At 37.4% G+C, this 26,569-nt stretch overlaps 2 protein-coding genes across 2 annotated transcripts; both read left to right on the top strand.

Annotated features, from left to right (window-relative positions):
- Positions 1-8,040: 8,040 nt before the first annotated feature.
- On the top strand, positions 8,041-8,979 carry LOC123241123 (olfactory receptor 51I1-like). Its single transcript, XM_044668828.1, has one exon. The coding sequence runs from the start codon at positions 8,041-8,043 to the stop codon at positions 8,977-8,979; it is 939 nt and encodes a 312-aa protein (XP_044524763.1).
- An 11,454-nt stretch (positions 8,980-20,433) lies between these two features.
- On the top strand, positions 20,434-21,384 carry LOC123241122 (olfactory receptor 51I2-like). The gene has a single exon (XM_044668827.1). The coding sequence runs from the start codon at positions 20,434-20,436 to the stop codon at positions 21,382-21,384; it is 951 nt and encodes a 316-aa protein (XP_044524762.1).
- Positions 21,385-26,569: the final 5,185 nt, after the last annotated feature.

Here is a 26,569-nt window from a genome sequence, read left to right as displayed (position 1 = left end):
AAAGGTCAGACGTTTCTGAGCATTGGAACCCTTTATATACAGTCATGATATCAAAGATTGAATGATTATGGAGATAACAGTTTATCCTCTGACCTCATAGGATTAGGACTGAAAGAGATCTTGCATATCATTTATTTTAAATCCTAGTTTTAAGGATGAGAAATCTGAGATCTTCCCAAACGACTTCTTTAAGAACATGTGTCTTTACAGAAATTGAATGTGAACCTAGGTCTCCTGAAGTTCAGTGCTCTTTCCCCTATACCAGTGGTTCCCAAACTTTTTTTGCTTACCGCCCCCTTTCCAGAAAAAATATTACTTAGCACCCCCTGGAAATTATTTTTTTTAAATTTTAATAGCAATTAATAGGAAACATATCTGTATTAATGTTTCTACCTTTTGTGTAAAATATAATACAGGCGTAAATTAGAAACATTCAACTTTGAAATTATGAAACTATTTATTGAACTCAGAATAGAATGTAATACAAAAAAAGTTAAAACATTCAAAATCCCAAATGCACCTGTGGCCATCACTGCCTCCCTGGATTACTGCAACACCCACCAGGGGGCGGTGGCGCCCACTTTGGGAACCACTGCTCTATAGCATGTTGCCTATTAAATTCTCTCATATGTAAAATGAAGAGGTTGGACTACCTCAAAAGCTATAGTTATTGCTTGTATTGGTCTATGATTCTATTAATAGAACCCAAGAAGACATTTGGGATTTTTATTCCATTAAACTAATCTGCATTAAATGCCAGTATCAAAATATCTACCTGGAACCCATTATTACAGACATAGGTGGATGAATTGCTGAAGCTAACTCTTGAGTCCTTTATATACATTGGGTCAAACAGATCACCTCAAACTTCACTCATCATTTTTTAGACTTTCCAGAAAACTTGGCAAAGGCTCTCCCTTCCAGATATCTAGTGGGCTCTCCATTCAGACCTCTTAAAGTTCCCGATCTTGTATACCATCTTTATTTTTCCACCTAAAACCCAGAAAAAAAATAGACAACAGAAGACAGAAATAACAAGAGTCATTTGTTCATGTGAGATGCAGTAGCAACTCAAATGTAGAGTTTTCAGACCTTAATTACTATTGGAGGCTTATAATAGATCTTGCCTCTGAACTCAGACAGTATTAGTTAGTAAAGAGACAAAGTCTTCCTTTGACTGGTTACTTCCTTTGAGAGAACTCCAAGTTCCAATACAGTAGTCTATCTTTTTGATGTGGTTATCAGACTAGAATCATGTATAGAATTCTGCACATTCTCCAAACTCAGAAGCAAGGTCCTTCCAGTACATGTCATTACAGTTTTCCAGAAGAGGTTTCCAGCTTCTTCCACTAAGAAACATTATATTAGCTGTGCATCATGCTGAGAATGCTCACCTCCCTGTAACATTTGTGTGTTATGTTTGTACTCAATTAGAACATGAGCCCTAACAGCCCCAATGTAGCATGCCTATAGTAAATATTTCATAAATGCTTTGACTTGCTTCTTGACCAAATAGAAAAATAGATATTTCTCACTCTAATAAATTAAAGAACTTTGTTCTTTTTTTCTATAATTTGTATAGTTCATCTATCATTGAATTATAATTCACTGAAGTATATGATATGTATGGGGGGGGATGAAATCCACTTTCTGCCCAAATGTTTTCCATTTTTTCCAAGCATATTGTTAAATTAAGGATGCTTTCTCCCATTTTTATTTTCTCTTGGTATATCACATGCTATTTGTATATATTTGATAGGAAGTCTGCTTCATCTTTTCTATTACAGTGAGCTATTTCTCTGTTTTTTTTCTCCTTACTAACAGATACATTTCATGCTGAAAAAACTGTTGAAAAATGCTGTCAATTTTCATTAGGTTTTTTGTTTGTTTTTTGTTTTTCCTTTAACTTTGCATTATTGCCAGTTCATTTTTTCCAAATCAATATTGTGACTAATCCATTTCTAAAATGATACTCTTTGATATTTTCATTACTATTACATTAAATAAAGATCAATGTGCACTATTGGATAGTAAGCTGAACTCAGATTGTTCTCCAGAAAGATTGCATCTGTTCATAGCTCCACCAATAGGGTGCTAATGTTCCCATTGGAAACTTGCAATTTTATTGCTGTTAGATAAAAGACTGATAATGAGAGTATTTATTGGATGTCTGCTGTGCCATGCACTATGCTAAGTGTTTTAAAAATATTATCCCATCCTTGTAGCAATCATGTGAGGTAACTGCTATTATCATCACCCCCATTTTACAGATAAGAAAACTGAGGCAGAGAGAGGCTAAATGACTTGCCCAGGGTGACACAGCTAGAAAATATCTGAAGTCAAATGTGAATTTAGGACTTCCAGGCTCTGGTCATATCCACTACTGACTGCATTCTAGAAACCTATGCTATATGTAGAATGAAACAAAAATGTATAACAAAGAAACTAGAAGCTGACAACTCCAAAGGGTTCTACCAGATATTTTCTGTCTTACTCCAGGTTCATTTTCATGACAGCCATGAGCATGATGAAGGTTGAAAAGACATTTATTACTGTGCCTTTACAAAACTCCATTGCACTTTTCCTAAGTGGAGTCCCTAGGCTCTTTAGAAATGATGCAGAGCAAAAAAAAAAAAAAAAGAGTATAGTTGGGTTGAAAAAAAAATTAACCCCAAGTCTGATAGGAAGCTGGAATCAGACTTGAGGTTAATTTATTAGAATGAGGTGATTTTTCCCTGTTCAACAGTAGGAGACAAGAGGAAGTGATCCATTTTTTAAAAATAATTGTCTTATAATTGTTCTTTTAGACAAAACTTTGGAGCTGAAATAACCAGTTAGATGAGACTTCAGCATCTCTCATCCAAGAACTACAAAAAGTTGTTACAACAGTGAACAAGACCATCTGTTTTACTATGTCTTTGAACAAGTTGTTACATTTTATTTCTTCTCAATTTCTACTACAAGATTACCAGTGGTTGGAGGATTTCTACGTTAAGATGATACAAAATAATTGTGGTTCCTATTTTCCTCCCTTAGGAGTAAACAAAGTACTTAAGGAAGGAACCATGAGTTCTGGTTTTGAGATGATGCTTACTAACACCTGAAACATGCCTTGAACCTCGGATTTGATATAGCTGTATGACACTTGGCATTTTGTTTGGAAGAAAATAAAGTCAAGACAATCAAGAGGGAGATGGAGAAGGGGCTGATTCAGGGAGAAAGCTGTTTGACTCAGTTTCCTCATCTATAAAATGGGGTTAAAAATAACATCTACCCATCTTCAAGGGTTGCTATAAAGATCAAATGAGATAATACTTGCAAAGTGCTTAACACAATACCTGACACATAGTAAGTGCTATATAAATGCTAGCTATTATGTGTGTGTATGTTAATATTGCCAGTTTTTTGCCTTGCTCTGGATCATTGCATTGCTGCTAGTAGAGAAGTCCATTATGTTCGATTATACCACAGTGTATCTATCTCAGAGTATTTGAAACCATGCTTGCATACTCGTGGCCATGAAAGGGTCAATGCTGATGCTGGCACCAAATATCAGACTGCTCCAGGGAATTGATCCCTTGGGAGCTCTTCTTCCATTCCCACATTTTATCCTTAGGGCACTATAAAGGTTCTATAAATACTGGACTTCCAAGTAAGGAGTAGCCACTCTGCTGGCTCTCTCCATGCAGGAGAAAACAGCTCCTCTCACAATCCAGTGAGTGAATCCCTCACTCCTAGGGATCCCATCCAAGTCTTGAACCCAAACCAGACTCAGAGCCTTATCCAGGGCTTTAGATTCAATCACCATCCTGACCCAAACTTTAATCCTAACTCTTGCTCCATCCCAGACCTTGATCCTAAACCTTAGAACCTCTATCTAGTATCAGTCTTAACCCTGACCCACACCTACCAAAAACAACAACAACAACAACAACAACAACAACAACAAACAGTCCAAAAGGAGCTAGCTGTCTGAATGTGAGATACCAGAGTCTTGATCTGATTCGTTCTAAACTCCTTCATTAAGAGGACCACACCTGCAGGGGCCAGGGTGGGAGAGGTGAGTGAATGTGAGTCTCTGCTCCTTCTTCCTCTTGGTAAAAAGACAAGGGATTTAGGAGTTAGAAGTGGGCTGGGGAGGTTATATATGCTCTCAGTCTCAGTCTCTACATTATTGGTCTTACTTAATTTTTTTTCATTAAGAGGGAATCCATCAGGAGTTAGAGGTGGGGTTCCATATGAGGAAATGGCTGTGGTATGAGAACAGGTAATCATAAGCTATAAAAACAAACAAAAAATTATGTGTATATAAATGTTCATGTGTGAAGGATTTGGAAATATTTGTTTCTGTATGTATTTGCACATCAGTGAATGTGACTTTGAGTTGTATTGTTACTCATTTTCATGAATGTTTGCATGCCTTTGACTGAGTTTCCAAAAAAAAAAACCTGTATGTTTATAGATGTACATATTATGTATGTGTGTTATATATATACATGCATATATATACACACATATGTATGTAAATACATATGATTGGGATTCTTTTGTGTTTGAATTTATGTGGGCTTTCTATTAATGTGTCTTTGTTCTGTGAGTGCCTGTTAAGAGTAGCCTTGTTAGGAACAAGGGCAGCCAGTGTCTAAGGGGACAGAGTACCAAGCTTGGAGTCAGGATTGCCTGGATTCAAATCTGGCATCAGACACTTCCTAGCTGTGTGACCCTGGGCAAAACGCGTAATTCCAATTACCCATATGAGTCCTTTGCCTTAGAATCCATAGTCATTACCCATTCTAAGAAAGAAGGTAGGGTTAAAAAAAACCCTTAAGAACATAGAACTTCAGAATTGAATGAGACCACAAATTTCCATTCTAATCCTTATTTTACTAAGTTAGTTAAATTAAATTTAAGAAATTAAATCCTAACAGCCTTTTTATGTTGTGAGTTCCAGGACAAGATCCTAGGGGATGTGAACATAAATAAAAAGCATAAAGCTGATAGTGCAATAAGAGAAATAGCCTAGGGGCACAATTAGCCATGGGGCATAATGTTGGGAGTGCAGAAAAAGGGTTTTGGGGAATAGTGGAAAGAGCACTGATGTTGCCATCAGATCACCTGAGTTTGAGTCTTAGCTTCACCATTTTTTACATGTGGAATCTTGGATAAATTTCAGCCTTCCTCAAACTCAGTTTCTTCATCTATAAAGTGAGCCTCTTAATATTTGCACCACCATTATATGCATATTGACTCATTAGAAAATTCCTAGACTATTGCAATAATTTCTTTACGCGTCTTCATGATTCCATTATCCACTCCTACTTTATGAAGGTTTCCAAGAGAAAACAAAAACCTTAAGCATGGATTTAGTCCTGGCATCCTTCTGATATCAAATTTTCAGTTTTTTCCTCTTGGATATAAAGAAAATGTAAAACTGCTTCACCTGGCATTGAAGGCCACCCTACCTCCTCATCTTCATTTCCTCTTACTTTTCATTACATGCTCTACACTGTAGCTAAACTAGACAATTCTTCATACTCAAACATGTTTTTGCTTTCAGCCATGCTTTCTTTTTGGCTCAAGCAAAGGATCCCTGTGTTCTTGAATGCTTACCTACCTTCCTCTCTGTCAATTAGATTTTCTCCCATTTCTAAAGGCAAATTCCAATGTTCCTTCCACCAATAAGTTTTTCCTTATTTCAATCTACCTTCCCTTTTTTCCCCCTTATCTTAATCTACCTTCCCTCTTAGATGTACCATTTTGTTTGGAGTTCCCTAATGCTTTTATCTTAAATACCTATTGTAAAATTTCTGCCTTAGTAAGAACTACTATTGAACTAATTGAGGAGGTTATGGTATGGCAAATAGATCTGCCCACCAGAGAGCTAGGGATGCAGGTCTGAAGGTCAGGAGACAGAAGAGGCTAAGAGACAAAGATTTAGGTCACACTGAAAATATTTGTAGACAATGAGACCAAGTCAGTGGAAAATTAGAGACTGCAGATATATGACAGCAATGTGATGATTAATGGAACAAGGATCTGGAGAAGGGAGCAGGGAATGATGGGATAAAAGGCAAATATAAACATTATTGGTCTTAGTAAGAAAAATCTTTTAGATAGGAGGGAAACCAAATAGTTTTAGAAAAGATATAAGACTGGGAAGTGAGGTAGCTCAGTGGATTGAGAGTTAGGCCTGGAGACAGGAGGTCCTGGGTTCAAATTTGACTCCAAATACTTCCAAGCTATGTGACCTGGGCAAGTCATTTAACCATCATTGCCTAGTCCTAACACTCTTTGGCCTTGGAATCAATATACAGCATTGATTCTAAGCCACAAGGGAAGCATTTTTTTTAATGAAAAGATATAAAGATTTAGACATGGGGAAAAAGAACAGAAGGAACTTTGGTTAGTTCATCAAAAGTTTTCTTAAATAAGAGAAAAAGTTATTTTTTGGATAAGGGCAACTTTGGGAGAGATTTGGCATAACCATTGTGGAAGATATATTAAGGACTTATATAGGAGGCAAAGAAAAAGATTGTTGTGCTTATTTAAAGACAAAGAATATGGATTTTTAACTTACCCTATGTTGGGGAAAGAGACTGGTCCATTTTTAACTTTGATAATAGTATAAGAGAATCTAATGACTGGCTTAATTAGGTTCTGAAGTATAGCAGACACTGATAAAAACTTGAGCTATACTATCCTTTAGAGATTTACTATCCTTTGGAGATTCTTATACTGAAGTGTACTTTTGAACCTTCTTCTCCTCCCTTGTCTCTAGAATCTAAAGGAAAGCCTGCACAGAATACTATAATAGTCTTTAAACTGGAAGAATACAATATCCCGTGATTATGACAAGTGTCTTCCCACAGAAGTTCCAAGTATGTGTTGGGGGAGGAAGTACAACAGCCATATTTAAGTAAGGCTTGAGAGTTTTTGTTGTGCCTGCTCCCCACTGTCCCAGATCATGGAATTACCTGACTGTAATAATAAGATGCAATACATACACATTCCTGCCCTCCATACACACAGAGGTATATCTCATATTATGGTGCTTCATTTTATTGAGCTGCACAGATAATGCATTTTTAAAAAATAAATTGAAGATTTGTGGCTTTGCTGTGACATATCTTTTAATTCTTGAAATATTTTAAACTTTTTCATTATCATTATTATTCTATTTATTATTGTCATCTGTGATCAGTAATCTTTGATGTTAATATTATAATTTCTAGCACCACGAACCTCGTCCATATGAGAGAGTGAACTTAATAAATAAATTTGTGTATATTCTCACTGCTCCACCAACTGGCAATTCCACAACTCTTTCCTTCTCCTCTGCCCTCCTTATTCCCTGAAACACAACCATATGGAAATTATAAGGCCAGTCAATAACAATACAATAGCCTCTAAGTGTTCAAATGAAAGAAAGAGTCCATGGAGGAAAACTTTATTGTTGTCTTATTTTGTGAAATCGTCACAGCCACCCCAATCTTCAGCAGCCCCCGTCCTGATTAGTCAGCAGGCATCAACATCGAGACAAGACCTTCCACCTGCCAAAAGATTGTGACTTGCTGAAGGCTCCCATGATGGTTAGCATTTTTTATCAATAAAAAGTGTTTTTAATGAAGGTAAGTACATTGTATTTTTTTAGACATGTTTATTGGGGTTAGTCTAGAAGCAAACTTGCAATATCTCCAAAGAATGCCTATATGGTGTTAAATTTGAAAACTACTTTATCTTATTTTAACCTCACAACAACCCTTGGAGATAGATGCTATTACTATCTCCATTTTACAAATGAGGCAACTGAGATAGAGAGAGAGAAGTAAAAATGATTTATTCAAGCTCTTAAGTATCTGAGTCTAAATTTGAACTCAAATCTCTCTGATTCCAGAACCTATGTTCTAACTGTCAGATTACCTCATGTCCTGTTAACTCTATATTCCTTTTGTATTTGGAGACAGGAGCTAGAAGAGAGTGAGGCTGAAAACAGGGCCCAAAACATCTGTGTACCCTCCCCATTCCAAGTGGAATTCTACCATGTGGCATTTCAATGACTCTCACTTCCAACCAGACAAGTTGCAGCTGACAGGCATCCCAGGTCTGGAGACTGGAGAAGGGTGGGTAGCTCTCATCTTCTGCCTGCTCTACCTGATCTCCATTGGGGGCAACCTTGCCATCCTAGGCCTTGTGGTGCGAGAGACTGCCCTGCATCAGCCAATGTACTACTTCCTATCTATGCTCTCCCTCAATGACCTAGGTGTCTCCCTATCTACGTTGCCCACTATGCTGGGTACTTTTTGCTTCAACTACCGTGAGGTTGGCTTTGATGCCTGTCTGGTCCAGATGTTCTTCATACATACCTTCTCTTTCATGGAGTCTGGGATCCTGCTGGCTATGAGCTTTGACCGTTTCGTGGCCATCTGTAACCCATTGCGCTACGCTACCATCCTCACTAACACCCGTATCGTGGTCATGGGCTTGGCCATCCTTGCAAAAAGCTTTGTCACTCTCTTCCCTTTTCCCTTCCTGGTGAAGCGGTTGCCTTTCTGCAAGGGAAATGTTCTGCATCATTCCTACTGCCTCCATCCTGACCTTATGAAGGTTGCATGTGGAGACATCCATGTTAACAACGTCTATGGGCTTTTTGTGGTCATCTTTACCTATGGCGTTGACTCAACCTTCATCCTCCTATCTTACGCTCTCATCTTGAAGGCTGTACTAGCCATTGCCTCCCAGGAACAGAGACTCAAGGCACTCAACACCTGCATTTCCCACATCTGTGCAGTTCTGGCCTTTTACGTGCCCATCATCGCTGTCTCTATGATCCACCGCTTCTGGAAGAAGGCTCCGCCTGTAGTCCACGTCATGATGTCCAATGTTTATCTCTTTGTGCCTCCCATGCTCAATCCCATCATCTACAGTGTCAAGACCAAGGAGATACGTCGTGGAATTCTAAAAATCTTCCAAAAATCTTAGAATTATAAAATGGAAACATCAGGGAATAGAGAAGATAGAAACTCATTCTCCACAACCTTAGATACCATGTCAAAATGAGGATGGGCACATTGGATCCAAAAGGATGCTAATTTGAGATAAATAAAAGGCCACCACCTTTGTCACAACCACAAAGTGAACTTAAAGAATTGTTGAATTTATAGAAGAAATTTTAAGGACCCACATCCAATTAATTCATTTCACAAATGTGGAAATCTTCCTGAACTTGTTCTCCCAAAATATGGCAATGATGTTAGACTGGATATTCTGTTTTAGTTGAAAGATCTCTAATAACTTATAAAGGGGTTAGATTCATATGGGAAATATATTATTTAGACTCATTCTTGGTGTGTGAGAATGCAATCAGGAAACTGTGTAAAGGTATGGTCTCTGCCCTACTTCTTCACAATGGGGAAAATCTAAGGGTCTAGAGGACTTCTAGAGAAGACCAGTATGAGTAGAGAGGTGGAAGCATATGAGGACTGGTTTTACAAATTGAGCTTCTACAATATGAGAAAGGAAGTGAAAAACAGTGAAATAAGTTTAAAAGATATAAAATTCCTGAAGAGCACAGGGAGATGGAAAGTGGACTTGTTTTTCAATCTTTCAATCAATTAATGAATCAATATTTATTGTTTCCTCATCATGTGCTATGCACTGGGGACCCAGATATAAAAGAAGTATACTTGTCTTCCAAGAACTTACAATTTAGCAAGGGGAGACAACATGTACATTAGAAAAAGTCACTCTAGCAGCTATGTGAAAGATATATTGGAATCAGAAGAGAACTGAGGAAAATAGGAGGCTACTAGAATGTCTAGGCAAGAGATGATCAGAATTTTAACTAGAGTGGCACCCACATGAAAAGGGAGGAGAAGATGATTACAGAAGATGATATAGAAGTCATAATGATAAGATTTGTCCTCTGAATAGATCTGAAGAGTATGTGAGGAGTTGAAGGAAGACGATAACCTGTTTACAATCCTAGATGACTTGAAAAATGGAGATGCCCTAGTTAGAAGAAGAGAAATTTAGAAGAGTTAATTTGGAGAAAAAATAATGAGTTCTCTTTGGGACATTTTGAATTTACAATATCTACTTCAAAATGTTGATGAGATAGTTGGTGATTGATAATTGTGGCCCAAGAGAAAGACCAGAGCTGCACATTTAGTCCTTGGAGGTATCAGCATATTACTGATGAGGGGAGAGAGTGGAAGAGAGTGGGAGAGAGAGAAATAGAGAGGGAGAGAGTGTCCAGCATAAAACCCTAGGCTATACCCACAGTTGGGAGGGAGTGATATAGATTATGGACCCACAAGAAAACTAAGAAGTTGTCTGACAGATGAGAAGAGAATCAAGAAAAAGCAACATCATAAAAACCTAGAGAACATCCAGGAGAAGATAGTGGTCAATAGTGTAAAATGACCTAGAGAATAAAAATTTTAAAAGATGGAGAAAAGGCAATTAGATTTTGCAATTAAGTAATGATTAGAAATTTTGAGGAGCAGTTTCAGTTGAGTGAAGAAGTTGGAAGCCAGATCATGAAGAGATGAGAAATGAGCTAGTAGAGAAGAGTGGAAGTAGAGGCTATGAATGTAGTGTACTTTTTTTTAGATACTAAAGACTAAGAAGCAGGACTTCTGGGAACCAGGAGGAAATGGTTTGAGGCCTTTCTCACTCTTCCAGTGAAGAATCCCCATGATGAACTTTTCCTGGTAGAGTTCATAAGCTAATAATTAGAACCAGCTCCAGAAAATTCAGAGAAATTTCTAGGGATATCACAGACAGAGGGCTTATGGAATAACACTATAGCTGACCTAAGACAAAAGATAAATTGTGATGAGGGAGTTTTAAAACTTTTTTTATAATTCACTATAATTTCTCCTGTCCATGCAAATACATATTAAATACAAATAATTAATTACAAGCAGACATTATAATTTTACTTTGAAATTAAACATTTCATCTTACTATCTCTTGTATGCATAGATTCATTGTGCCATTTGACTTAGCTTAGTTCTTCAAGGTATTTTTCAATTTTGAACATTCTTTAAAGACCAGTGAAGACAGCATCAAGGAGGGGGACCTCAAGCTTCTCCATTCCACGAGTCTTCTGAACTAGAGCTTAGCGGATCTTGAAAAAAGGTACAATTGTAGAGGTCAAATTCTGACAAAACTTCTGAATAAGAAAAATATTCCTTAGTTCTGAATGACAATCCACTTATTGAAACAATTGAAAGAATCATAAACCTTATAAAGGCAGTAAGTATATTTCAAAGAACATAGGGACACAAAATTGGGGACTTTGGCTCAGATCCTAGCTCTTTTGTTTATTACCTATAAAACCTCTGGCAAGCTCCCAAACTCTCTGAGATCTGGGTTTCCTCATTTTTAACCTTTGGGGTATTAATAATTACATTTCCCTATTGTTGTGAGGAAAGTATTTTGTAAGTATGAATTTTAATTATTTTAATTATGTGTTTATTTTGTAATTCATTTATATTGTTTTAAAAATATTTAGTTTATATTTTACTAAATGATCAATATAGTTTATAAATTTACATTTTTAATTTTTATTATATATTTTATTTATAATTTCTGAATGGCATCGTGGCATGGTGGAAGAGATGAATTAGTTTGAAGTCATAAGAACAGAAAATTATGGTTAAATTTAATTCCACCTTTGACCTTTGACATTTTCTAACCATATGACCAAAAGTTATTCACTTAACCTTTATGAATTTTGGTTTTTTTTTATCTATGAAGTAAGGTGATATTTTATACCTAGCAGGGTTATTGTGAGAATTAAACGAGAAAATGTTTGGGAAGTATTTTGCAAATCTTAAAAGGTCAAGAAATCATGAGGTATAGTGTGGATAGAGAGCCAACCATGAGGTCAGGAGATCAAGTATTACTTCTGACTCATACTGGCTATGGAAGACCCAGGGCAAGTCTATTAGCCTTTAAGTGTTCTGGGAAACTCTGAGAACATAAATTGAAGAAAAAGTGGCAAATTGCATTGGTGAAAGGAGTTCCCTGTACAAATGAAGCCCCACCTATGAGAAAGAACGCTATCCACATCCAGAGAAAGAGCTGTGGGAGCAGAAACACAGAAGAAAAACAACTTCTTGATCACATGATTCAATAGGGATGTGATTGGGGATGTAGACTCTAATCGATCACCCTAGTGCAAATATCAATAATATGGAAATAGGTCTTGATCAATGAAACATGTAAGACCCAGTGGAATTGCACATTGGTTATGGGAGGGGGGTGGAAGGAAGGGAGGGAAAGAATATGAATCATGTAACCATGGAAAAATTTTCTTAATTAATCAATTGAAAAATTAAAAACAAACAATAAAACAAATGAAGTCCCATACATAGCAACTGTCAATTATTACTGTAGATTGGAATTTAAAGATCCTGTAATCTATCCCTTAGTTTTATAGATAATAATAAAAACTAGCATTTTCATAGCACTTTAAAGTTTGAAAAGTGTTTTACTAATATTATTGTATCTAATTGTCACAACTCTGGGAAGTAGATGCTATTATTATCCCCATTTTTGTAGAAGAAGAAACTGAGGTAGACAAATGTTAAGTGATACCTCAGTCACATTGCTAGTATCTGAGACTGCATTAAAATTCAGGCCTTCGAACTCTTAAGTTCAATTCCCTTTTCATTGTGCCACCTAGCTGCTTTTGATGGGGACAACAAGATGGAGAAATTGAGGCCAATGGATGGGAAATAATCTACCCAAGTATATATTGGAATTTGGTAACAGATCAAGTAAGTAGAATCTGGGTCTCCTAACTTTCAATTTAAGGGTTTTTCTACCATCTTACACTTTTTTTTTTAAGGCAAAGGTTTTTATCATTTTTTATGTCATGTATCTTTCAGTCTCTCTGTCTCTCTGTCTCTGTCTCTGTCTCTCTCACACACATACACACATAGAATTTCCTTACTATGATGAAGGGAGAAATATATAAGGCATCACTTTGGGGCATACAATAAAAGTAATTAAAATACTCAGTAATCCCTCACATTTTGAAGGGATCCATACTTTCTAAGGTACTCAGTTTCCCATTGTGTCTTTTCAGTATGAATTCCTTTTTTTCTCCTTTTCCTTTCTTTTGGAATATACTACATACACGACAGACTTTGCTAGGTGTTGCTAGGCTACACGGAACAATATGATTCAAGTACTACCCCCAAAGGAATGTAGTCCTTACAACAGGATAATACAAATATAATGGGACTTGTGCCATAATCTAGATAAAATTAGGTACTATTGGAGCTCAGAGACTGAAAAGTCACTTCTATTTGGGGGGAGTAGGGAAATCAGGAAAAATTTCCCAAATGAGGTGATATTTGAGAGCATACTTCTCTTTTAAATACACCATTATTGAGCTTGCTTGAACAGAAATGTTTCAAGAGTGATTTATGCTTTTGCATCAAATCATTTAGAAACTTTTCAGCTATGGAAATCAGGATGCTTGGCAGCTGAACTCTATCAAGCAATTTATTTTTTTCTCAAGAAACAGGTAGAGATTTTAAATGAAGAAAAGACATTCTTGGCACAAACATCCAAATTCATAACAATATATTCTATAAATTGTTAATATAATTCTCCACAATAAATCTAAAGATACACGGCACATATATTTCTTCAAAGAGTATGAAATCAGATGAACTTTTCTAGATCTAATTGAACCTACTTTTATTCCCAGTTGCTCTCAAAGAGAGAAAGATATGATAGAGACCAAAAAAAAAAAAAGTAAAGCGAGGAAGAGCAGCCCTGTTCCCTTCACTTCAACCCTAGAGAAGGATTACTCAGAAGACATTTGTGTCATTAGCCCACAGTCACTATTTCCAGTCTAATCAGGTCAAATACTAGACATTGGGCTTGCCCTTTGTTCAGCCAAGAGCTGCTAGCAACATGACAACTTCTTTTTTTCTAGAATCTATGCCAAATCACTATCACCCTTGTTCTACCAGAAGTCATTAGTGGAGCTAGGGCAAGTTATACTCCCACTACAATTCCAAATAGCAGGAAGATAATTGTTCACTTAAGTCTAATATTGTCAAGGATGGGTAAGCAGGTATGCTTCTAATGGTGCTATGAGAAGCAGAACTTGAAGGGAGGGTGGAAAATAGATAAGTATTTATATTCAGTAATTATGAAAATAATTATTTGCATTTATATTCAATTAATTTAATAAACATTTATTGCGCCTCCTATGTACCAGCACTGTGATGAATGCTAAGGATACAAATAAGGGAAAAAAAGACAATCCCTGACATCAGAGAGCTGACCATCTATTGGGGAAGGAACATGTAAAAGGAAGCTGGAAATGGGTGATGGAGGAACTGTTGAGGGGTGTCTATGAAATCTGAACCAAGCAGAGATGCTGATGAAAAGTGGAGGGATGGGTGGAAGATTGAGATTTCCATAAAGGAAAGCTTTGGAAGGAGTTTAGTGCTTCACTTTCTGCCTCTTTAATCAGAGGAGAGAAGAGGCTGAGGGGAATTGGCAAGGTATGAAGTATGAAACACTGATTAAATCAGCATGATGATGCGATTTCAGTGGATCAGCTGATCCTTGGAGTCTAAACCAAACTGAGCTCCTGTTGAGGTATGGATAGTTGTATAACAATTACAATGAATAAAGTGCTTTTATATCTATCATTTCATATGCTCACAATAGTGCCATGAAGAAATCAGAGCAGGGGTTATTCTATGTGTCTTACAGAAAAGGAAAATGAGTTTCAAGTAGGAAGATTAACTTATTCAAGATCAAAAAGTGATTCAACCACTCTCTGCCTGATTGGAATTTGCTAGCAAGTAGATTTGAGCTCAATACAAGGAAAAATATTTCCAACAATTATAGTTATCTCTTTGGGAAATGAGTTCCCTATCCCTGGAGATATAAGTGGAAGGCTAGATGACTGTGTCTCAGAGATATTGTAGAAGGATTTTCTCAGATACAGATTGGACAAGGTAGTTCCTGATGCATTATTAATATTTAATGATTCTATAAGGTAGTCCCATTTCTTAAGGACCCAACAGTTTAATTGGAAAGACATATTATGCCAGCAGGAAAAGAATCTCTGTTGGATGTAAAGCAAGCAAATATAAAATAATATGGAGAGTTTATGAGGCAGACCAAGTATGACTTCCTTTCATCCTTGTCAGAGATGGACTCAGAGGTGTCCTGAATTGTGGGCTCTCTGGGGTCAGCTGCTGCTATTCATTTTGCTTCCTGCAACCAAAATGTTTGAGTTGTGATTTGGCAGAGCTGAAGAGGCCATCTCTTCCTCCCCAAATCTCCAGTGACCTTGGTATCATAATGTCTCATCCTTCATTGCTCTGCTAGCTAAGTGGGTCATATATATCAAACATGCTAAGTTCCTCAGTGATTTGGTGTGAGTATATGTTACAATGAAAGGCATAGAAATATGAAACATTTTACAGGTCCTTTATTAAGGACCCATTCAGTGACTCAGTCCTCAAAATTCCAACCTTATTTCTGCCCTAGAACCAATCCAGCAAGACATCTTTCTCTGAGTATAACAAAATCTACTGGGTTGACAATAGGTACATTTTGAGTTTCCAGGTCCTTTAGAGAAAATAGGCTAAAGAAGAGAAACTACCCTTGGACAGATGTGAGGACTTTTCCTCTTCAGAAAAGAGAAATATCTGTGATTTTGATCACAATGTTCCCATGTTTGAGATCAGTTCCCTTCACTTTTTGTCGTTTCCACCCCTACAGCATAACTCAAGTTCCACCTCTTCCAGAAAGCCTTCTCTGATTTTCTTATTGGATAATGGCCCCTCCATCAAGTCAACTCAAATCAACAAACATTGAATAAGCATCTACTGTGTGTCAGATGCAGAATAGTGTTAAGTGCTGTGGTAGTTACTACCTCTCTAATGTGTTTAGTATGCAATAATTTGTGTTTGGTTATGTGTTTTGATCTCTTATTGCCCTCTCAAATAAAGTTTCTGCTTACTAAAGGTCCTGCCTGCTAATCCCTTCACTCAAGGGGATTAATAAAAATAATAAACATTCATTAAATTTTATTATGTGGGATATAGGATGTTCCAGGAAGACTGGTACTCTGGTGGGAGGGTTTGCCAATCCCTTTTTGTCAGGGCTGCTTTCTTCCTTTGGTGTCCATCTACCACCCAGTTCTCACCTATGACCCCAAGAACCAATAGCAGGTATAATGTCTACACCCTAGTAAACCAACTCAGCAGGCAGGCTTAATTGGATCGACAGCAGTCCTCAGGTCTGTCACTGAGTAAAGGGTTTGTCTGCCCCAGGCATGAGAAGCCTTCCCCCATTGGAAGGGGTGGATGAGAGCAATTGGTTCTAGTAGTCATGAAAGTGGCTGAAGTAGGCTCTGTGGAGTGCTTAGAGCTTGGCTAGACATTGAAGAAGCCAAGGTCAACCACTGCTTCCCATGTCATCACCAGTCATCTTGACTTTTGCCTTGACATTGGACTTCAGTGACTCTAGATGAGAAGGAGTCTAATGAATCACATAACTCTGAATCAAGAGCTATCACCAATGCTGTTACCACCAAACAATCACGATGTGCCAAGAACTGTATTGTGTGGAGCATATAAAGAAAGTCACAATAGTCCCTGCTCTCAAGGAGGTCACAATCTAAAGAATAAGACAATATATTAAAAGCTGAAAAGTGGGGAGGGCAGAGAGAATGGAGGGCTAATGGCCCAACATGATGAACTCTTGCAGACAGGTGGGAAATGATGACGTAAATGTCCTTATTACTCTCCTTAAATGGTGGAGGATCTTTAGGATGCCAACCTTTAATCAGCAGAAGGAAGGGACCTGAGGAATAGGGACTGATAAGTTTCTGGAGACAATGCTCAGGTCCAAGGGTGTAGCCATTCTACATTCTCTTCTATAGAGGAGAAAACCAAAACCCAAGAGATAAAATACTTTGTCCAAGGTCACTCAGATAAAAATTAGAGCTAGGATTTGAACCAAAATCCTGGACTCTTTATCCTAATCCATGGTTATTCCATCAATGATTATTTCAATTTCATCTTCAGTCTAGCTCTATTCAATCCTTTCCTTACCATCTACAAATATGACCAAGACTCCTGTTCTTAAAAGCAAAAGAAAATAAAAATACAAAAAGTTTCTCCCTCTCCTACCCACTCCTCACCCCAAATCCTGTCATTCTTCAAAGCTGTCCAGTAGGTTCAAGGTTGGCCACGAAGGAAGAGAGTTATTCAGTTATTTTTTGGATGTGTGCAACTCTTCATGACTACATTTGGGGTTTGCTTGACAAAGATACTGGAGTGTTTTGCCATTTCCTTCTCTAACTCATTTGACAGATGAGACAACTGAGATAAATAGGGTTAAGTGATTTGCCCAGTGCCATACAACTAGTAAGTAGCTGAGGCTGGATTGAACTCAATTCTTCCCAGCTCCAAGGCCTGGTTGCACCACTTAGCTTCCCCTAAGTGCTCCTCCTGATCTTTATGGAATAGAGGACATGCTTCACCTGTTCTCTTTCTCCATCTTCTTCTCTGAAACTGAATTCTAACTCTGACCTGAATTTTGGGAAGATGATAATGGGGTCTGGGGATAGGCAAATGTATTTCTGCACATGCATACGTGTGTTTAATAATTTATGAATATGTACTTTTAAGAATATTATATGGATATGTGACAAGCAAGTGAATCTGTGTGAGTCTGTATAGATGTGTCTATGGATGCATTTGGGGATGTTATCTCTGGCTTTCCTTCCCCAAGGGGACCAAGTTTTACATCATTACTTGCTGATTTAGATACTTCCCCAGAGACACAGGAACCTAAGGCCCCAGAGACCTATCCCTGGGGGAGTTTCTTTCAGAGATACTATATCAGTGTGTTGCTCCCAGTTTCCCAGCTAAGGCTCCCTCAGCTTGCAGCCACTTTAGATATTGGCTCATAACTTGTCCATCCATCAATCTGCTCTTCTGAAGGGAGGTGAGTATTTGTGTATTTGCCAGTATCATAATAGAAATGACAGTGTGTCATAACACTATGTATTTTTTATTTATTTGTGTGTCCAAAATTTCTTTATATGTGTATGTCTCTGTGTAAATACATTAGTTGGAGAGAATGACTATAAGTTTGTGAGGAAAAGGCCATATAAATGTCAGTTATTATAAAGATGTGATTAATGGGCATCTCCTAGACTTTCTAGAATGGAAGCCTAACATTTTGAGATTCAACCAAAGACATGGTGAAAAAGAGTAGAAGCAAGTGTAGAAGGATGGAAAGATCTCTGGACTGGAAATTCAGGAGATAAGGATTCTAGAACTTTGCAAATGAAGAACTTATAGGAACCTATCTAGTTCAACCCAAACATAACTTTTTTTAAATCCTTTAAAAGCTTCTGCTTAGAATTTAGAGTTTTTACTAATTTTTTGTTCTAATTATGAAAAGTGCTAAAGGCTAGACAGTTGGAGTTAAATGATTTGTCCAGGGTTACACAGCTACCAGACATAACTCTTTAGATCTCTCTCTCTCTCTCTCTCTCTCTCTCTCTCTCTCTCTCTCTCTCTCTCTCTCTATTTATCACACACACACACACACACACACACACACACACACACACACACACACACTCACACGGTCCACCACAAGGAAGAAAAGAGAGATAAATGGACAAGGCAGTGTTTACTGGGCAGTGATTAGCTGAGCATTTTGTTGGGTTCACTGACATGCTTATGAATTCTTGGAAAGGATGGGATAAACAAATATCAAACTGAAAAGGGAATTTAGAAGACATCTAATTCAACTTCTTATTTTAGAAATAAGGAAACTAGAAAAGTGAAGTATCTTGTCTCAGGTCACTTGGTAAATCAGAAAGCTTGAATTTGAATCCAGTAATGTTAACTTCAGATCCAGCACAGAATTCTTTGCAGTACAGTGTAGCATCTCTAAAGTGAGTGTGTTTGTTCTGGGACCTCCTTTGTCTACTGTAGTTTTTGCTACAGGCTCTTTTCCTAACAAAATTATTCCACTTTCCCCAGAAAAGTAGATTCTCTTTAAACAGTAAGCCCTCCTTTCCTTGAACATAAGAGGTTCCTAGCTAAAAAAATGCTAGACAGTCACAATAGCATCTATCGGGATGGCCAGTAGAGATGAGGATAGTGACAGACATTAAGATCAGTGAATGGAAAAGCAGTCAGGGATGGTGTTCTTCAAACCATGTGCCTTTGAGTGTGTGTATGTGTATATACATAAATGTGTGTGTTTGAGTATATATATATATGTATATGTGTATATTTTTTAAACATCCTCTGCTTTTGAGTTCCCTTTGGATTTGTTATATTTGGATACTTTTCCTCTTAATTTTTTCAGCTATTTTTAAAAAAAATGTAATCATAGTATACAGTATTCTTATTTTCTTTTCTTTTCATATTTTCACATATTTCCCTTTCATATTTTCTTTATATTTCCAATAGCTGTCATTTCTAATAACAGAATACAAGCCATTACATTCAAATATCGCAAACTAGCCAGCTATTTCTCCCATTCATTGCCTTTATGTTATTTTCCAGTTATTTTGTCATAACAAATAAAGCTTCCATGAATATTATATCATGCTCTGAAAATTTTCCTTTCTCTTGGGCACTCAGTATCCCAGGTTAGCTTGTCTGAGCAGTAACAACATTTAAAGATGTCTCCCTGACACTTCTGTATCTAATGATACAGCCTGCACTCACCATTTAATTTCCTTTTGCTTTCTGAAGCCATAGTTTCCATAAAAGCCCCAAGGTTCTTCACAATATTACCACCTTACCCCCAACAGCCTCAGCATCATTGTAGGGCACCAAACTCAGCAAAATACTAACGAATCTCCTGGTCTTCTCAAATACTGATGTCACTAAAACAAACTACATTTGGGCTATTTAGGTCTTGGCCATTCTGGAATTTATTTCCAAAGCCTGATATAGAAAGAAAAAAATAACTAGTGTTGTAAAACTCAGAGACAGCAAATCTAGATCCTTCATTTGATTCTGGCCCTGACTTATGGTAAAATCTTGGGAAAATTATTTGGTGTCTGTGGGCTTTATATTCCCTATTTGTAAAATAAGTGAGTCAGAAATAATTATTTCTAAGGTCCCTTCCAACTCTTAAATTTTTAATATTTTATGTACAGTCCCTTCCAGCTCTAATATTCCATATTTTGGGTTGTATGGTGCTTTCCAGCCTAAATAGTCTATGATTGTGTAAGTTGGAGATAAAAAGAGGGTCTGCCTTCCTGACAGGTCTTCCTGACTCCAGAACTCCTTTCACTATGGGATTATGTAGTGTGGGTGGTGGTATGTGATTGAATTGACCATAATCTTTACTGGACTCTAAGCTTGAGATGTTCTTTTCGATGACAGGCAGAATTAACCCATGGGAGTCCTGATTAATGCCACTCTTTCCCCTTTACCGTTTTACTTGACGGGCATCCCGGGGCTAGAAGCACAGCATGGCTGGCTCTCTATCCCCTTCTTTGCCATGTATGTGGTGGCGATCGTGGGCAACACTTTGATTCTGGCAGTGGTGCAAGCAGAGTCCTCTCTACACGAACCCATGTACCTTTTCTTATCCATGCTGGCCATCACCGAAGTAGGTGTTTCTGTCTCCACATTGCCCACTGTAATGGGCATCCTCTGGTTTGATGCTCGTGAGATAAGCATGGGAGGCTGCCTGGCTCAAATGTTCTTTATTCATACTTTCTCCTGCATGGAATCTGGCGTCCTACTAGCCATGAGTTATGATCGCTACGTTGCCATCTACAACCCACTGCGTTATACAACCATTCTGACTCTGCCTCGAATTGTCGCCATGGGATTGGCCATCACATTGAAGAGTGTGACATTCATGGCCCCACTGCCGTTCCTCCTGCAACGCCTGCCCTTCTGCCACGCCAATGTCCTCTCCCATTCCTACTGCCTCCACTCAGACCTGATCCAGTTACCGTGTGCCGACACCACCATCAACAGCATCCTGGGCTTGTCCATTGTCCTGGCCTCCTTTGGGCTAGACTCATTGCTCATAGTGTTCTCATATGCCTTAATCCTTCGGACGGTACTGGGCATTGCCTCCAAGGAGGGGCGACTAAAGGCTCTCAATACCTGTGCCTCACACATCTGTGCTGTACTGCTATACTACGTGCCTATGATAGGAGTTTCTGTGATGCATCGGGCTGCCAAGCATGCATCACCCATTGCCCACACCCTCATGTCCAGTGCTTACCTATTTGTGCCCCCTGTGCTGAACCCTATCATCTATAGTGTCAAGACCAAACCCATTCGCAAGGGAATACTTTCCCTCTTCTCCAGGAAGAGGGTCCTGCCCTAAAGGCTTTCCTTGGCTAGAATCAGGGACATTCAGTAACTCACTGGGTTTGGGTTTAGCTCCTTGACAGGCACTGAAGGGAGAAAAGAAGAAGAAAATATGTGTGCAGATATAAAAACTGGATCTCATATGAAACCAGGAATCTTTCCTCTGCTGGCTTTAAAAGAAAGAGGAAGATAAAGAGAAAGATAAAAATGGAAGAAAGCTTCAAGTTACACGGCAACTAAAAATCATAGCAAGGTGTACTTTATTCCTTTTGTTTGATTTATGCTTACTGTTTATTTATGAAAGGCTTTTTTTCCCTTTTCTAAACCTTACTTTATCTCCTACAATTAGATTAAGGGTGAAGCATTGCAAGGTCACAAGAGTTCTTCTAAAGAGTATTTGGGGGCTTCTCTGGAATGCAGCTTTTGATGAATGATATGGCAGCCAAGGAAGTGAATGCAATTTAAGACTTCATTATGAGAGGATTCATGTCTAGAAGTAGAGCAATGACAATATTTTTCTTCCTGGTGGTATATCTTCTAGACCTTTTTATATTCAGTTGTCGGTGCCACATTTGAGGAAGAGGATTAATAAATAAACTAGTAATGGGTAATCAGGAGAGTAAAGGGCTTTGAATTCATGTCATATGCAGATTTGTGGAAGAAACTGGCAATGTTTAGTTTAAATAAGAGAATATCTGTGGATAGGGAGGGAATGGCAAGTGTTTTCAAATATTTAAAGGCTGTCACATATTCAGCTAAGTCTCCAAAGGTGAGCTGGGAACAAAGTGTAAAAATTGTAAAGAGGCTAATTTGGTCTTAATGGAAAGAAAGCTGCTTAGCCATTAGAATTAAATAAAAGTGGAATGAACTTCCTTGGAAGACATTGAGGTTCCATTCATTGCAGATTGTCTAGATGACCACCTATTGATTATCATGTAGAAGAGATTCTTGTTCAGGGTGGACTAGTTGACTAGTTGAACTAGGTGCCCAGGTGCCCGAAGGTCCCTTCCAACTCTGATTCTATTATTGATTAATTAGCAGCCTGTTCCAATAAGTGTTACACTCTCTATTATCTATAGCCTTGTCCATACATTTCCCTTCTTCTATAACACCATCCCTACCAATCTCCCCTCTTGAATGTCACCTATCTTTCAAGGGTCAGCTGAAATGCTAACCCTTCTAGGAACTTTTATGTGAAAATCAGGGAGAGGTTACTCATCTCCTTACCCATTCAGAGTAAATGTTTCCTTTCTTGGATTTATAATAACACTTTGTTAAAAAACAGGATATGGTATAGTGTAAGAATTCTTAATCTTTTTTTAAATTTTATTTAATTAATAAATTTAGAATATTTTTCCATGGTTACATGATTTGTATTCTTTCCCTCCTCTCCTCCCTCCCCTTTCCATAGCCAATGATCAATTCAACTGGGTTTCACATGTATCACTGATCAAGACCTATTTCCATATTATTAATATTTGCAATAGAGTGATCATTTAAAGTCTATGTCTCCAATAATATCCCCATTGAACTGTGTGATCAAGGAAATGTTTTTTCTTCTGTTTTTCTGCTCCCACAGTTCTTTCTCTGGATGCAGATAGCGTTCTTTCTCATAAGTCCCTCAGCCTTGCTCTGGATCCTTGCTTTGATGCTAGTAGAGAAGTCCATTATGTTCAATTGTGCCACAGCGTATCAGTTTCTGTGTATAAGGTTCTCCTGGTTCTACTCCTTTCATTCTGTATAGTTTCTGGAGCTCATTCCTGTTCACATGAAAGTCCTCCATTTCATTATTCCTTTTAGCATAATAGTATTCCATCACCAACAGGTACCACAATTTGTTCAACTATTCCTCAATCAAAAGGCATCCCCTCATTTTCCAATTTTTTGCCACCACAAAGACCATGGCTATAAATATTTTTGTACAAGTACAATAAGGAAAAATTATTATCTCTATTGGGTACAAACCCAGCAGTTGTATGGCTGAGTCAAAGGGCAGGCAGTCATTTAAAGCTCTTTGGGCATAATTCCAAATTGCCTTCCAGAATGATTGGATCAATTCACAACTCCACCAGCAATACAATAGTGTCCTGATTTTGCTACATCCTCTCCAACATTTATTACTTTCCTTTGCTGTCATATTAGCCAGTCTGTTAGGTGTGAGGTGGTACCTCAGAGTTGTTTTGATTTGCATTTCTCTAATTATAAGAGATTTAGAACATTTTTTCATGTGCTTATTGATAGTTTTGATTTCTTTATCTGAAAACTGCCTATTTGTGTCCCTTGACCATTTATCATTTGGGGAATAGCTTGATTTTTTTTGTACAACTGACTTAGTTCCTTATATATTTGAGAAATTAGACCTTTGTCAGAGGTTTTTGTCATAAAGATTTTTTTGAGAGAATTCTTAATCTTTTGGTTAACACCTTCTCAGGATGTTTTAAAATTCATTAAATTGTTTTAATATTCATTAAATAGATAATTGGATAAAGAAAATCAATTATATTGGAATAAATAATTTTTTTCTATCCATTTTAATGAACCATCTGAAATGTATCCACCAACCCTTAGAGTCAAGAACCCTTGGATGTACAAATGGCATTAGATATGAATCTGGAATGCACTGGGTGAGAATCTTGCCATGGAAAGGAACTTCCTGGCTCTATGACCACATACAAATTCCTCAACTTTTCTGAGCCTTATCTATGAAATGGGATTACTACAAACTTTGTCAACTACCTGGAAGGTTTGTTGAAATTCTGATAATACACGCTAAGAATGCTGCAAACCTTAAAATGCTATCCCAAGATAATGATTATTTTGCCTTCCAAAAGGGTTTCTCTTCATTTTTTCTTTATTTTAAGTTCATCCTTGTTTTTTCCCTATACTTCTTCTAATTGAGAGTTGCTTGAGATCAATGGCTTGGCCTTATCTCAACTTTATATTTTCTCATTCTCCATACTTCATTCCCCATTGATCACTTCCACCTACCATAGTCCTTTGTATTTAAGAAGCACCCAATAAATGTTAGTTAAATTGCAATAAAGAATAGCCTTTAAATAGTGTATTAAGGTTTATAAATCCCTTTATATATGCAAATCTCATTTGATCACAACAATCCTGTGAGGTAAGAGCTGGTATTATTCCCATTTTAAAGATGAGGAAATTGAGGCTAAAAGGGGTTAATTGATTTGTCCAGAGTTGCAGAGTCTAAGATAGGATTCAAACTCAAGTCTTTCTAATCCAAGTTAGAACTCTGTAGCCATTGTACTATGTAGAAGTCAAATTCCTTGGAGTGGAGGAGAGGATTTTTCCATCAAAATAGAATTGATCAACTTAAGAAAGTTTGACAAGCTTCACATAATTCACATAATGACTACAAACATGTTTTTTTTTTTGTTTCTGATGTCAAGTCAGAAAGCAACAAAATTAACCAAATACAGTAATGCTAATACCATAAAATCAAAATTAAATGACATTGTTCCTTTCTGTTAACAGTTCTTGATCTAAATGTTTGTGGAAGAATGCATTTTCAAAGGGATAGGTTTAGAGGTTTGTTTAGAACAGTGATTCCCAAAGTGGGCTCCACTGCCCCCTGGTGGGTGCTGCAGTGATCCAGGAGGGCAGTGATGGCCAACGGTGCATTTATCTTTCCTATTAATTGCTATTAAAATTAAAAAATAAATTTCCAGGGGGCTAAGTAATATTTTTTCTGGAAAGGGGGCAGTAGGCCAAAAAAGTTTGGGAACCACTGGTTTAGAACAATCTGTTGCGGTGAAACAAAACACAGGAATGCTTAAATTCTTTTTTTCTAAACTAAATGCTGAAAATGTTTAAATTTCCAAAAGAGGAAGAATTCTGATCTGTAAGAGAAAGAAAAAGCATGTATCACAGATGGAATAAAGACCTGGAGATGACAAACTACAAGAATAACATTATTTTCACTGCTGAGCTACCTCTATCTTCCTCTTCCCCTATCCTCCAATAAAATAAATGAGAATAAAAAGCCTGAAGCATGCCAACTTTTTGATTGTTGACTTCAGAACATGATTAGATGTACCTATGTAATAGGAAATGTTCAAAATGATGGTGGAATTGTGGCTGATCTATCACCTGTTAGTTTAGAGGATGATTCAATCAATCGAAAGGTCCCTAGAAAGTCCAACACTGTGGCTATTGCTACCTGGGGAAAGCCATCAATCCAAGTTTATTTTTACTGATTGAAGCAGCAGCTATACCCTCCCAGAACTAGTCAGTATGAATGGATGATTATGGAAAGTCTATACAATTTTAAATGGCAAATAAGTATGTTTTTTATGTTTGCCTCCCCCAGTCCTCATATAGTGCTTTACACATAGAAAAAAACTTATTGGTGAAATGTTTGTTTTTATTTTTTTTAAATCAAACACATTTTGAGGCATTGATGGATGATGGTTTCTGAGAAAAAATAACTCCATTTACAAAAGGACTGTATTCAGAATAAGCCCCCTTGTTCTTGTAAAGCCACAGACCTTAAGATTTGGAAGGAACCTCAAAAGTCATTGGGTTCAACTCACACCTAAGTAAGAATACTCTCTACAACAGGAGTTCTTCTCCTTTTTGCAGTTGGTGAAGCACTATGGGTTTTTTCTGGGGGGGGGGAAATACACACACACACACATATAGGGTAAATATAGGGGTTTTGACAAAATAAGAGAGCAGCTTTTAATAATTTAATTTTTAATGAGAATATAGTAGAGTTGTAAATTAATATCCCTTTAAGCCAGAGAAAAGAAATAGTGATAGTAAAGTAAAAGAATATAGTAAAGGAGGGAAAGAGAGAAAAGAGGAAAGAGAGATTACTAATCTTATACCGTATAAGTATACCTAAATTTCTTAATACTACCTCTAAGTGTCTTCTGAGGACAGTTTCTTCTGCCTGGTACAAGCCAGGCCTAATCTAACCTACTCTAACTATAAATTATTTACTAACTCCCTAACTCCCTAAAATAATAGGCACCTACCACTCACTCACTCCTTCAATTAGTTTTCTATAGTAGCCCAAACCATCAGTAGCCAACTAACAGCAGATCCTTGCCTCAGAGACAAACCTTCTGCTCTCTAGGGATCCTATAGGCAAAAAGCCCTTTAAAGGCTTAAGCCAAAAGCCCTCTCAGTAAGCTCAGGACCATCTTTATATTCCAGTAACTAACACCAACCCATAC

This window comes from Gracilinanus agilis, chromosome 3 (assembly GCF_016433145.1).
Source record: "Gracilinanus agilis isolate LMUSP501 chromosome 3, AgileGrace, whole genome shotgun sequence".
Lineage (NCBI taxonomy): Eukaryota > Metazoa > Chordata > Mammalia > Didelphimorphia > Didelphidae > Gracilinanus > Gracilinanus agilis.
The sequence above is the reverse complement of the archived record's forward strand: the minus strand, read 5'-3'. Positions and strand labels throughout refer to the sequence as shown.

What these genes read in the sequence shown, in the direction of transcription:
- LOC123241123 (XM_044668828.1), top strand. Translation starts at nt 8,041, where the DNA reads ATGTGGCATTTCAATGACTCTCACTTCCAACCAGACAAGTTGCAGCTG.
- LOC123241122 (XM_044668827.1), top strand. Translation starts at nt 20,434, where the DNA reads ATGGGAGTCCTGATTAATGCCACTCTTTCCCCTTTACCGTTTTACTTG.